The sequence below is a fragment of the Chenopodium album genome, chromosome 2 (genome assembly GCF_948465745.1).
Source record: "Chenopodium album chromosome 2, dcCheAlbu1.1, whole genome shotgun sequence".
NCBI lineage: Eukaryota > Viridiplantae > Streptophyta > Magnoliopsida > Caryophyllales > Amaranthaceae > Chenopodium > Chenopodium album.
The window spans coordinates 19,004,848-19,015,753 of record NC_137835.1 but is presented as its reverse complement, the minus strand read 5'-3'; the positions used below and the strand labels follow the sequence as shown (position 1 = coordinate 19,015,753).

The window sequence follows — 10,906 nt, the reverse complement described above, 5'->3', positions numbered from 1 at the left end:
TATCCCTGCCAACGCTGCTTCATATTCTGCCTCATTATTTGAGGCTTTGAACTTGAACTTAACATCATACTCGAACACATCTCCCTGGGGAGAGATCATAATTACTCCAGCTCCTGAGCCGGTTGCAGCAGACGAGCCGTCAACTGATACCTTCCATGTGCCGATACCATCCTCCTCGTCATAATAAGACGTCTCCACAATGAAGTCGGACAAGGCCTGGGCTTTGATTGACACTCTTGGTTTATACGTAATAACATATTCAGACAGTTCAATAGCCCATTTAAGCAGGTGGCCAAACGTTTCCATCTTCTGCAAAGATTTCTCTAACGGTTGATTCGTTAAGATATCAATTGCATGTGCATCAAAGTAAGGGCGCAACTTTCGTGCGGCCACAACTACTGCGTACGCGATCTTCTCTACTAACGGGTACCGTCTCTCGGCAGCATTTAAAATGTGGCTCACGAAGTAAATTGGCAGTTGTGCTTTTTGCCGCTCTACTAGGAGCACCGCTGCTACCGTCTTTGCTGACGCGGAGATATAAAGCTATAATATTTCTCCTTGTTCCGGCCTTGCGACGGTGGGTAAGGACCTCAAGTGATTTTTCACATCCTGAAACGCCTTGGATTGGTCCTTCCTCCATTCAAACAGCTTGTTCTGACGCAAGATCACGAAGAACGGTAAGGCCTTATCAGCTGACTTGCTGATGAATCTTATTAACGCGGCCATTCGACCAGTGAGCTTTTGTACATCCTTTATGCACTTTGGTTCTGGTAAACTAAGAATCGCCTCAATCTTATCGAGGTTTAGCGTCTATCCCCCTTTCGCTCACCATGAACCCGAGAAACTTTCCTGACCGAACACCGAACACACACTTCTCTGGGTTTAACTTCATCCGGTAACATCGAAGAGTTTCGAAAGTTTCTCTCAAATCGGCGACGTGGTCTGTAGCCAAACGGCTTTTCACAATTGAATCATCCACATACACTTCTACATTTCTTCCTTTCTGGTTCGCAAATACCTTGTCGACCAACTTCTGATACGTAGCCCCTGCATTTCTCAATCCAAACGGCATAGCCCTGTAACAGAAAACTCCGGAGTCGGTAATGAATGCCGCCTTGGTTCGATCTGGCTCATATAAGCTGACCTGATGATACCCGGAGAAAGCGTCCATGAAGCTCAATAGCGCGTGACCGGAAGTTGAATCTACCAATCTATCTATCCACGGCAAGGGGTAGCAATCTTTCGGACAGGCTCTGTTCAAGTCCGTAAAGTCCACGCACATTCTCCATTTCCCTGACGGCTTCTTTACCATAACCACATTTTCTAACCATTCGGGGTATGTGCAAGGTTCGATAAACCCTGCCGCTAGCAATTTATTCACCTCTGACTGAATAGCCTCCATTTTCTCTGTTGAGAAGTTCCTTTTCTTCTGCCGAACAGGTCTTGCTCTCCTGTCGACATTTAGCTTATGTACTATGACGTCGGGATGTATCCCGGGCATCTCGTCTGCCGAGAAGGCGAACACGTCAGCACTTTCTCGCAACAATTCTACCAAATGGCAGCGCGTGTCGACATCCATATCGGATCCAACACGCACTACCCTACCGGGCACTCCAGGCTGTAATTCGATCTCTACAGTTTCGCCTCCTGGGGAAGGACGTGGCGCAGTTACCGGTTGAGTATCAAAATTTTCCATAGCCAAGTCATGTGTGGAGGGAATTCGTTCTCGCTTGGCTGGTGTCTGTTCACAAGTTTGCTGTCGGCCTGGCTGCTTTAGTGCTGAAACATAACACTCTCTTGCCATAGTTTGACTACCCCGTACGCGCTCTATCGTTCCCGCGTTGGATACATACACCATTGTTAAGTGGTACGTTGAGACCACAACTTGCATGTCATGAATTAGAGGCCTACCGACAATGGCGTTGTAAGCGGATGTCACATCAATCACCAAAAACTCCGCCATGACATCTCTTACTGCCGGACCCTCTCCCATTCGAACCTGAAGAACTATACTACCTTCAGGTCGTACCGTTGATCCGTTGAAACCTATCACGGGATAGGACACTGACGTCAAGTATTTTCGGCCAATCCTCATGGCATCAAAAGCCCTAGCAAACAGGATATTTGCGGAACTTCCGCCGTCAACGAGTGCACGCTTGATATCTGCTCCATTTACCGTCAATATCCGCACCAACGGATCATCATGAGGGTAAATTATTCCCTTAGCATCCTCCTCCGAAAAAGATATCGAAAGCATGGAAGAAGGTCGAGGTCGTTCCTCTACGCTCAAAGCGTTCACTAGGTGCCGGTATTCCGATAAACTCTTCTTCGCCCCGCTTACGGAACCCCCATATACTGGTCCTCCCGTAATAACATCGATCATTATTTTGCGCCCTGTCGGATTACCTCCCTGTCTGGATGTTTCCGCATGATTCTGCCTGTAAGTATCATCTTGCATCGATGAATCTCCCTGCTTTCGGTACTCAATTTGCCTAGGCTGTGAATTTTGCTATCGGCTGGGACCTGCTTGGGTACGATACTGGGATAATCGCCCCTTCCTTATGAGATCTTCAATGTTCTCTTTTAACTGAACACATTCTTTGGTGTAATGACCAACATCTCTATGAAACATGCAATATTTCTTCACGTCCCGGCCCTTCGTTATCATCGGTGTCGGCCAACTCCAATCTTCTCTATTCTGGTTTATTGAATATATTGCCGCTCTTGGGGTGTTTAATTGCGTATAACTACTATAACGGCCCAATCCCCTTGTCGGTCGTCCAGATCTCTGCTGGCCTTGCGGCAGTACCCTGCTTGCCCCACCCATCTGGGAATTTGGGCTATTATCACTTTGCCTTCTGGAGGGCTCTGCTGACGATATTTGACGGCTCGTTCTCAGCAGCTCCTCACTTTTTATGTATTCGTGAGCCTTGGAAAATGCTACCCCTAAGTTTGGGAAAGACTTCCGCGACATATATTTTTTGAAGTCGTTGTCACCCAGCCCATTCATCAATGCCATCACGGCAATTTCTTGCTGCAATTTTGGTATAGTGTTAGCCTCGTTATTGAAGCGTCTAATAAAATCTCTGAGCGACTCCTCCTTTCGTTGCTGAATTGCCATGAGCTCGCCAGATGTCCTTTGTCTCGCACTGTTACTTATGTACTGACCTGTGAACAACTCCACCAGGGTCTCAAAGCAGTCAATTGATCCCAGCTTTAAATTGGAGAACCAATCCAAAGCTGCGCCGGTAAGAGTCGTAGGGAAAACTTTACACCACACAGCATCAGTGTCGGTATATAGCAACATGTGACTCTCAAAAGCAGCTACATACCGCTTTGGATCCCCCTTACCGTCATACGTACAGGACGACATCTTTATTTTCTCCATTTGTTGGTCAAGTACCTCTTGCGTGAACGGAGATATTTTGGGCCTGATGATCGCCCTAGCTGCCCGCCTTTCCAAACCGCTGGAAACCTCATGCCGATAAGAACCTGAATCTCCCACCTGGGCGCCTTGCGTGAGTTGGCGCTCGGCCGGTATGGTTTCTCGGCCCCGGCTTCTTGACGGTTGTTGCTGTCCCGCCTGATTGAACTGGCTCTCCAGGTTCACTATCAGCGGCTTTGTCGGTACATCACCCCGCATTTCCCCTGCCGTTAACTCGGCCTCCTTTCTTTTTTTAGACATAGCCCGCATGACCTTGGCCGTTATCTCTAGCTCCTCTGGGGTAAACCCTTCCAAGGGATCTGGGGTTAATGCTCTATTACGGTAAGGCGTTATGGGCATGTTCGTTGTGTTACCGTGAAGGAGATGAGTTTCATCCTCGACCATGATTTCTGGTAGTACGGTTTTATTCGTGTTAGCATTAAGGACACTGTTATCATATTGCCGGTTATCAACCTCTAGTACTGGTACTGTAGTTTCCTTACTTCCTTCCATGACTATGAGAGGTCCTGTTGGACGATAGAAGTTATTACTATCCGCTCCTTCTAGCGCCAATTGTTCCTGCTGAATTCTGCTTCCGTTAATGTCTGAGGGCTGGTAATGGTTTACCGTCCAATTGCTCACCTACACAGCCAATACAGATTAGCTAGCCCGGGGGTTATCAGGGAATAACCACTCCGATGCTAAAGTCAGTATCTTTGTGAGAAGAAAGTGAAAGAAGAGAGAGAAAGTGTTTTAGAGAGAGAGAAATTCTACCTTTGAAATGAGGATTTGCTTGGGTATTTATAGGAACACAACCAAGCAGGTGCCACCTATACAGATAGGTGGCACACCGACCTTGTAAATAGCAGGTGCCTACGCGGCACCAAGCAACTCTCCACGTGTCAGTGGGACATGCCACGTTCCAAGAAGTAGCTCTCCACGTGGTAGAGAATGATGCCGGTAAGGACATGAATTATTCCATGATTAACGGGGGCTTTAAACTGCGCGACACTCTTTTACCGGCATATTATAGATGCTAACGGCATATCCCGTACAGTGCTAATTTTGATTTTCAATCCCCCGAAATTTTAATTTAACCATTGTCTTTACCCCATAATCCATGACAGTTTGACAATTCTACTCTTTTGATTCCTCCTGTAATTTTTATCAATCCCCCTTTTCAAACCTCTTGATACAACAAGCTAGGATTTCTTATTTGTGTGTGCATATAAAAGGCTGATGTTGCCCATGTTGGATTATCTAAGTAAATGGATCATTATTTAGATTTGTATTATGGTAAATTGGTGATCTTTGCAGGTTTCAAAGAGGAGCTTGCAGGACTTTCTGATAAGGAATTCTCTGGAATTTGGAGTGGCGTAAGATGACGATCATCTCGATGCTATTGGCGCTATGCTTATATTCTTAATTCCATTGTTCTAACATAGCTACCTTTTACAGTTTCATGCGTGAAAGAAGCTCCTTATGTAAGTTTTTAGGGGGATCTTGAATGCAATGTAGTTAACTTCATATTTTGATCAGATGGTTTATTTGGTTGCCTGAAGCTATTTAAAGCCATAACTAGGAGACATTCACTTTCCCTACTCTACTACTCATTTTATGTATTGATGCTCAATGAATTCAGCTTGCTTGATAGAAAAATGGTTTATAGCTATTAGGGGTGTTCAAAAAAACCTGACCCGATTGTCCCGTCCCGATTAACCGATGACCCGCAAAAAACCCGATGAGAAATTAGTAATTTTTTCTGTTTTTTTTTGGGTCAGGTACCCGTCCCGCCAAAACAGCTGTTTCGTGGGCCGGGACGTGGGACACACTTTGTTAATCTCGGGTACCCGGATACCCGTTATATATATATATATATATATATATATATATATATATATATATATATATACACACTAGTATTTTGTTTCTCCCTGAACAAGCCAGCCCACTTAGACTTAGGTTTCATTTTTCTCACTGAAGAAAGCACCCAATTTCACTCCTCCGCCATTTTCCTCACCCAATTTCCCTCAAAGAATCATTTCTCTCTCCTCTCCTCTCCTTCCTCTCTCTGTTCAGAACTACTCCATATGTTAGGAGAGTATTTTGTCAACTACTTTTCCAATTACACCTCCCTTGAATTCTACTATATTGCTATTATCGATTAATGATGGAGATCTAAACCAAAACAACAACCGTGAACATAATCTATGTGTCAATTACACTTGAAGATATAAAGCTCGAAGCCAAGAACAACCTTGGAAGTTCTCCGTTTTCCAAGATTTAATTTTTGTATAAATCTGAAAGTTTGTAATTTATTTTTGTGCAGATCTGAAAATTTAGATAATTTTTCTTATAATTATTCAAGTGATAATCATCATTTTTTTTCTGTGTAGAAACTCTGTACTTCTTCAATCCTTTTGTTTTTTTTTTATTATTATTTTTAAATTCTGATCTAAAAAGAAGGAAAATTTATTTGCAAAACAGACATGGCCTGGATTCGGATGTGGTCATTCCTAAGTACAACTTGTAAAAAAAAAAGGATTTTAGGTACAAACTTATAAAAAAAAAAAAACAAAAACAAAAAGTTTCGGGTACCCATGTCCCATCCCGGATAATTCGGGTACCCGGATTCGGGTACCCGAATCATCCGGGACGGGACATGGGACGACTTATCAACTACCCGAATATCCGGGTACCCGGATTTGAACACCCCTAATAGCTATGTGTAGACACCCATTTGTGTCTCCCCAAAACCAAACCCAGTGATTAGTACCTTTTACGTCGAATCATAATCGAATGAAACGAAAGTGTGGAAAGTTCTAGTGTTGCGGAAAGTTTTATTTTATTTTCTTTTATTTTCTCTTCTCTCTATTTTTGAAAACTTTATTTTAAGAAAACAGTCAATCCAGTTTGGTTGGTCCATGATATGGGTCCAATAGTGGTGTAGTTGGATGGGGCTTGCAAAGACCTTTCCAACGATATATTATAAGTCCAATTCCGATGAATATTGAGGAATTTATGGCCAATTTACTAATCTGGGCCCGGTTTGAGTTTTAAGTACGGCCCAATGATCTAGGGGAGGGCCTAATATGATTTATCATTCCTAATGTAATTAGGAATGGTTTTGGTCTTCTAGAACATTCTAGAAGGTTCTCATCATTCTTAATTCAATTAGGATTCTTTAGAGTTTTAATTAGATCAAATAGCATTTTCGACTGAAATTATATTATTTTATCTTCCAGTACGGGAATTTTATCAGAATTTTGAAAACGCGTTAAAAGCCGGTTTGGCGTCCAACCCCAGGCCTTGGCGCCTGGAACCAGGATTGGCGCTAGACGCCAGCCATTGGCGCCTGGCGCTAGCCACTGTTCCTGGCGCCAATGAGCCAGGGCTGGCGCCAAGGTGGTTCTGTGATCTTCAGACTCTGTTTTGATAAATTATCTTTTTTTGGCTGATTTTCTCTATAAATATCGTATCAAAACTCCGTTTTCATTCACGGATTGTCAACACGAATACACCATCAATTCTCTTCATTCATCATCTTTCGTTCATCAATCATCAATAACATTGATTCTTCAGTATTCTTTTCTATTTTGCTTTTTAATACAAAATTCCGCATTCACAAGATCTAGATACACCTAGCCATATTCGAAGTTGTCTTCGCCCTAGACGTGAAAGGTTTTAATTTCTGAGGGTTTGGTCCCAAATCTCTCTTTCAATTATTTAATTTAATTGTTTGTTTATTTTCCTTGAAGTTACTAACGTGTGTATTTTGTAATTAGAAAGAGGTACGAGGCATCCAAGTAAGTACTTTATTGATTTATTGATTTTAATGATGTAGACATCATGTTTATATTGTTATTATGATATTCCTAGTATCATGTCTAGGGTGTTTTTAATATCAAGTATGATTAAAAGTATGATGCTTCCTATGTTCTTTCTAATGTTTATGATTATTTATTATGTTGCTTGATATGCATATCATATTTTATATTGTTATTGCTTGATCACCTTTATTGTATGCTTAAAGGGAATGGGTATTTGCAATCATGCTTAATAAGATAATTAATAATCTTGTTAGGGCTAATTTTGATTATAATTCAAGTGATCACCAATAATAGTTTATTTGTGCATTAATATTCAACCAACATAGATTAAACAGGTTTAGGGTTAATCCTATTGATTGTATGTTAATCAGAAAGCGCACATGAATACGAGCAGAATAAAGTAGAGGCCTATTATTAGGGCAGGTTCAATCTCTTTTAGGTTGGATTTGTACCATCATCCCCGAACCCTTATTTGGTTCATGACCTTATGGAGTTGACGATCTTTTGGATCGTTAAGGGGTGTAACCTTCACCTCGTGAACGATTTACAAGTTCCTTAAAAACTTGTTGGCGACTCTTTTGCTCTATCTTCTTCCCTTTTGGACGCCACCGTACTTTAGTGTATGATCACAGTGGGGTTCGAGCTAGTGGGATTAAAAGCTTGAAACTATTCCCCATAGTTTTTGGCGACTCCACTGGGGAGGATTTCTATTTTAATTCCTGAATTTGTTTCGGCAATGATTTAGAATGAGTGGATGAGACTCGAAAAGTTCTATGTATTTCATGTGCGTAATTTTGATTAACATTGTGGCATATGCATAAAAAGGTTCTCATTGGAAAGACCATCCGTAATGAGTCAAAAACATAGGATTTTACACGTAGGAAATTTGAGAAATGTCTTTCACAACTAGGACTGAAATAACACCACGCGAAACGGGATGATTTTATTGAGCACAGAAAGCTGCTGAGGCATGTGGGAAGTAGCGTCAGGGGCCATAGCTTGGCGCCACACTTTTAGCCGTAGCGTCAGACGCCAATATTGGCGCCAGGCGCTACAGTTAAAAGTTGGCGCCAGTCTCTGTTTGTTGGCGCCAATTTCCCCCAATACCGAGCCAGAAATATGCGTTCTAATTTCGACCGGTTTTTCGTATTGTTTGCTCGATCCTACTTCCTGATTGAATTTTTTCTCACTTTTCTGAAACCCATATGTGTTCTTCATATGGACATAACCCTCTGGGAATTCATGCTCCATCTACCCGATTGAACGCTCCTGGCAACAAAGGGTACATCCGAGATGTTGAATTCACCAAACCATGGAAGCGAGTTTTTTTCTAAAACTCGCGGTGTCCCATCCACTCGCGCCAACCCTTCACGGTTAGGCTTCCGCGCGGTGCATCCGGACAATTAACCATGGACCCTCTATTGACTAAACCATATCCCGAACTTTAGAGAACTAGAGCCATGGTTAGGTTGCGAACTCATTGCATCATATTGTGCTTACTTGACTAATTGTGCATTATTTGTTGCGCATATATATTCTATGCTCCTCCTAACCGTTTGTTGATTTGTGTTTAGATTATAATTAATGACTTAAAGAAATTTGCCTAATTAATTAATTAATTAATTAATTAATTCGAGTCAATAAAGTTTTTCTTCTTTTAGTCGGAATTGACCTAGTACGACTTTAGGCATACCCAAGTTGACTAATAATATCGAAAACAGTCCCAGACCGAGGCTCCAATGTTGGTGCCAAAATCAGGGCTGTAGCGCCACTGAATGGTGTGTAGCGCCAGACATTTACTAAAAAGTCTGGCGCCAACCACCATATTGTGACGCCAATCCTGTCGCTTGGCCGACAGTTCGGATTATTTGTCGAGTCATCACCTAATGTCTAATTATTCAGTTTCCTGTTTAATTCGGTTAATTCTGCTTAATTGAATCAATATTCCTTTTTAAATATATATATTTTTTTAAAAAATATTTTATTAGCTAGTGATCTTATTCTAAAAATCTAATCAACTTTATATATAAATGTAAAACCAGTAGGGTTTCACAGGAACCGTTGCTCTGATACCACACTGTAACACCCCGACCTCTAATTCAGTTATTAAGATAATCTTAGTAGCGGAACTAACCTAACACGGTCGGGACGTTACTGCCATAAATCCCTCACGAGATTTACAAGGCAACAAACATACTTAATTAACAAACTTGATTTATAAAACATAGTAATCTATTTATAACAAACATTATTCTTAATTTTTATAATAGAAAATCCTATCTTATCTCAAACTTTACTAAGTAGCTTAGTCTTACTATTCAAATTAAACAAATTAAAACTATAACTACTATTAAGTGATAACTGAAAGTAAAATCCTTGCTACTACTCGTTTCCATCATCCCCAGCAGTACCTAAAACATAAAAACATAAAAACGGGTGAGCCGAAGACTCAGTAACGAACTACTCTAGTAGTGTAACATCATTTCAATTCATTTTAGTTAACAAAAAAGGGAGAATAGAGTATCTTAAAACATTTAATAAAATTCATATAATGATATATATATATAACGTTCATATTAACATGCTAGTCACTGGCAAGTATGACATGGCGGAACGTCTTCCGCGATGGGCCGGTGCCCATAAAATAGAGCAGATGCTCGACATAGTTGGGCTAATACCCCATGGGTACATGCATGACCGAGAAGTAACCTGTAAACATATCCTGCCAGACGGACTAGGTCTTTCACTGTTATTTATCATGTTGTGTAACTTTTACATAAGTCATTCATAGATTCATGACATACTTTTGTAAGATCCAAAGATCAATAAAACAACATTTATCAATAAAATCATTCATATAAATCATTAAACTGAAGTACATTAATAAACACGTTCATCATCCCGCAAGTCATTAAATCCAGAGATATAAATAACTTTCAAAAATAACATCATGATTTTATAAACACATTTCAAAGGGAATTGCGGGTACTAGCAATAGCCGTTACCTGGATTTACAGTTTGACAACCTTCCTGTTAGCCTTTATTCTATCGTTCTAACTGAGCTCTGAGGTCCGATTCCTCTTAAAAATATAAATTATTGCATTAGTAGGGAAAATTATTAAAATTATAAACTCTTTAATTAATTTAGTATGAAAACAATATTAAACTCATCTTTAGAAATAAATGTTACGTAACTTTTTGAGAACTTTTTGATAAAAGTAGTTGTATCATAATTCCTTCAAAAAGCTAGTAAAAAAGTATATTTAATTAAATCAAATCCTTTTACAAAACATAAATTATAAAGTGTCCCTTACTTTGGGTGTATAAATAAACAAGTTCAAGAGCTTGATTTCATAAGACCAATATTTAACTTGGCAAGAACAGAGCACGCATCACCCAAAATGAAAGAAATGGATGGGTGGTTTTGGGCAGTACAGGGGAGGCAGCGCACACGAGGGGGCGGCGACGGTTGACCGATGATGATAGAGGTTAGGCGGTAGTAGGAGAAGAGGGGTGACAGTAATTGCGGTATTTCTTTAACGGTTGGAAAGTAGTATGTTTGTTGCTAAGACTTGCAAGAGAAGGAGGAAGAAAATAGGATTAACTAAGTCACTTGATAACTATAATTTGATTCTAATAGGAATTGGATGAA

At 40.7% G+C, this 10,906-nt stretch overlaps 1 protein-coding gene and 1 long non-coding RNA gene across 2 annotated transcripts; both read right to left on the bottom strand.

The window, feature by feature from the left end:
- Positions 1 to 793: 793 nt before the first annotated feature.
- On the bottom strand, positions 794 to 2,458 carry LOC145570020 (uncharacterized). Its single transcript, XM_081629005.1, has one exon. The coding sequence runs from the start codon at positions 2,456 to 2,458 to the stop codon at positions 794 to 796; it is 1,665 nt and encodes a 554-aa protein (XP_081485131.1).
- Positions 2,459 to 9,468: 7,010 nt separating this feature from the next.
- On the bottom strand, positions 9,469 to 10,906 carry LOC145584088 (uncharacterized). The gene is made up of 2 exons (XR_014100334.1): positions 10,569 to 10,906; positions 9,469 to 9,665 (listed from the first exon to the last, which is right to left on the bottom strand). It is a non-coding gene; the product is annotated as an uncharacterized LOC145584088 (long non-coding RNA).

Excerpts from the sequence above, each read along its gene's own strand:
- LOC145570020 (XM_081629005.1), bottom strand. The coding sequence starts at position 2,458 with ATGCAAGATGATACTTACAGGCAGAATCATGCGGAAACATCCAGACAG.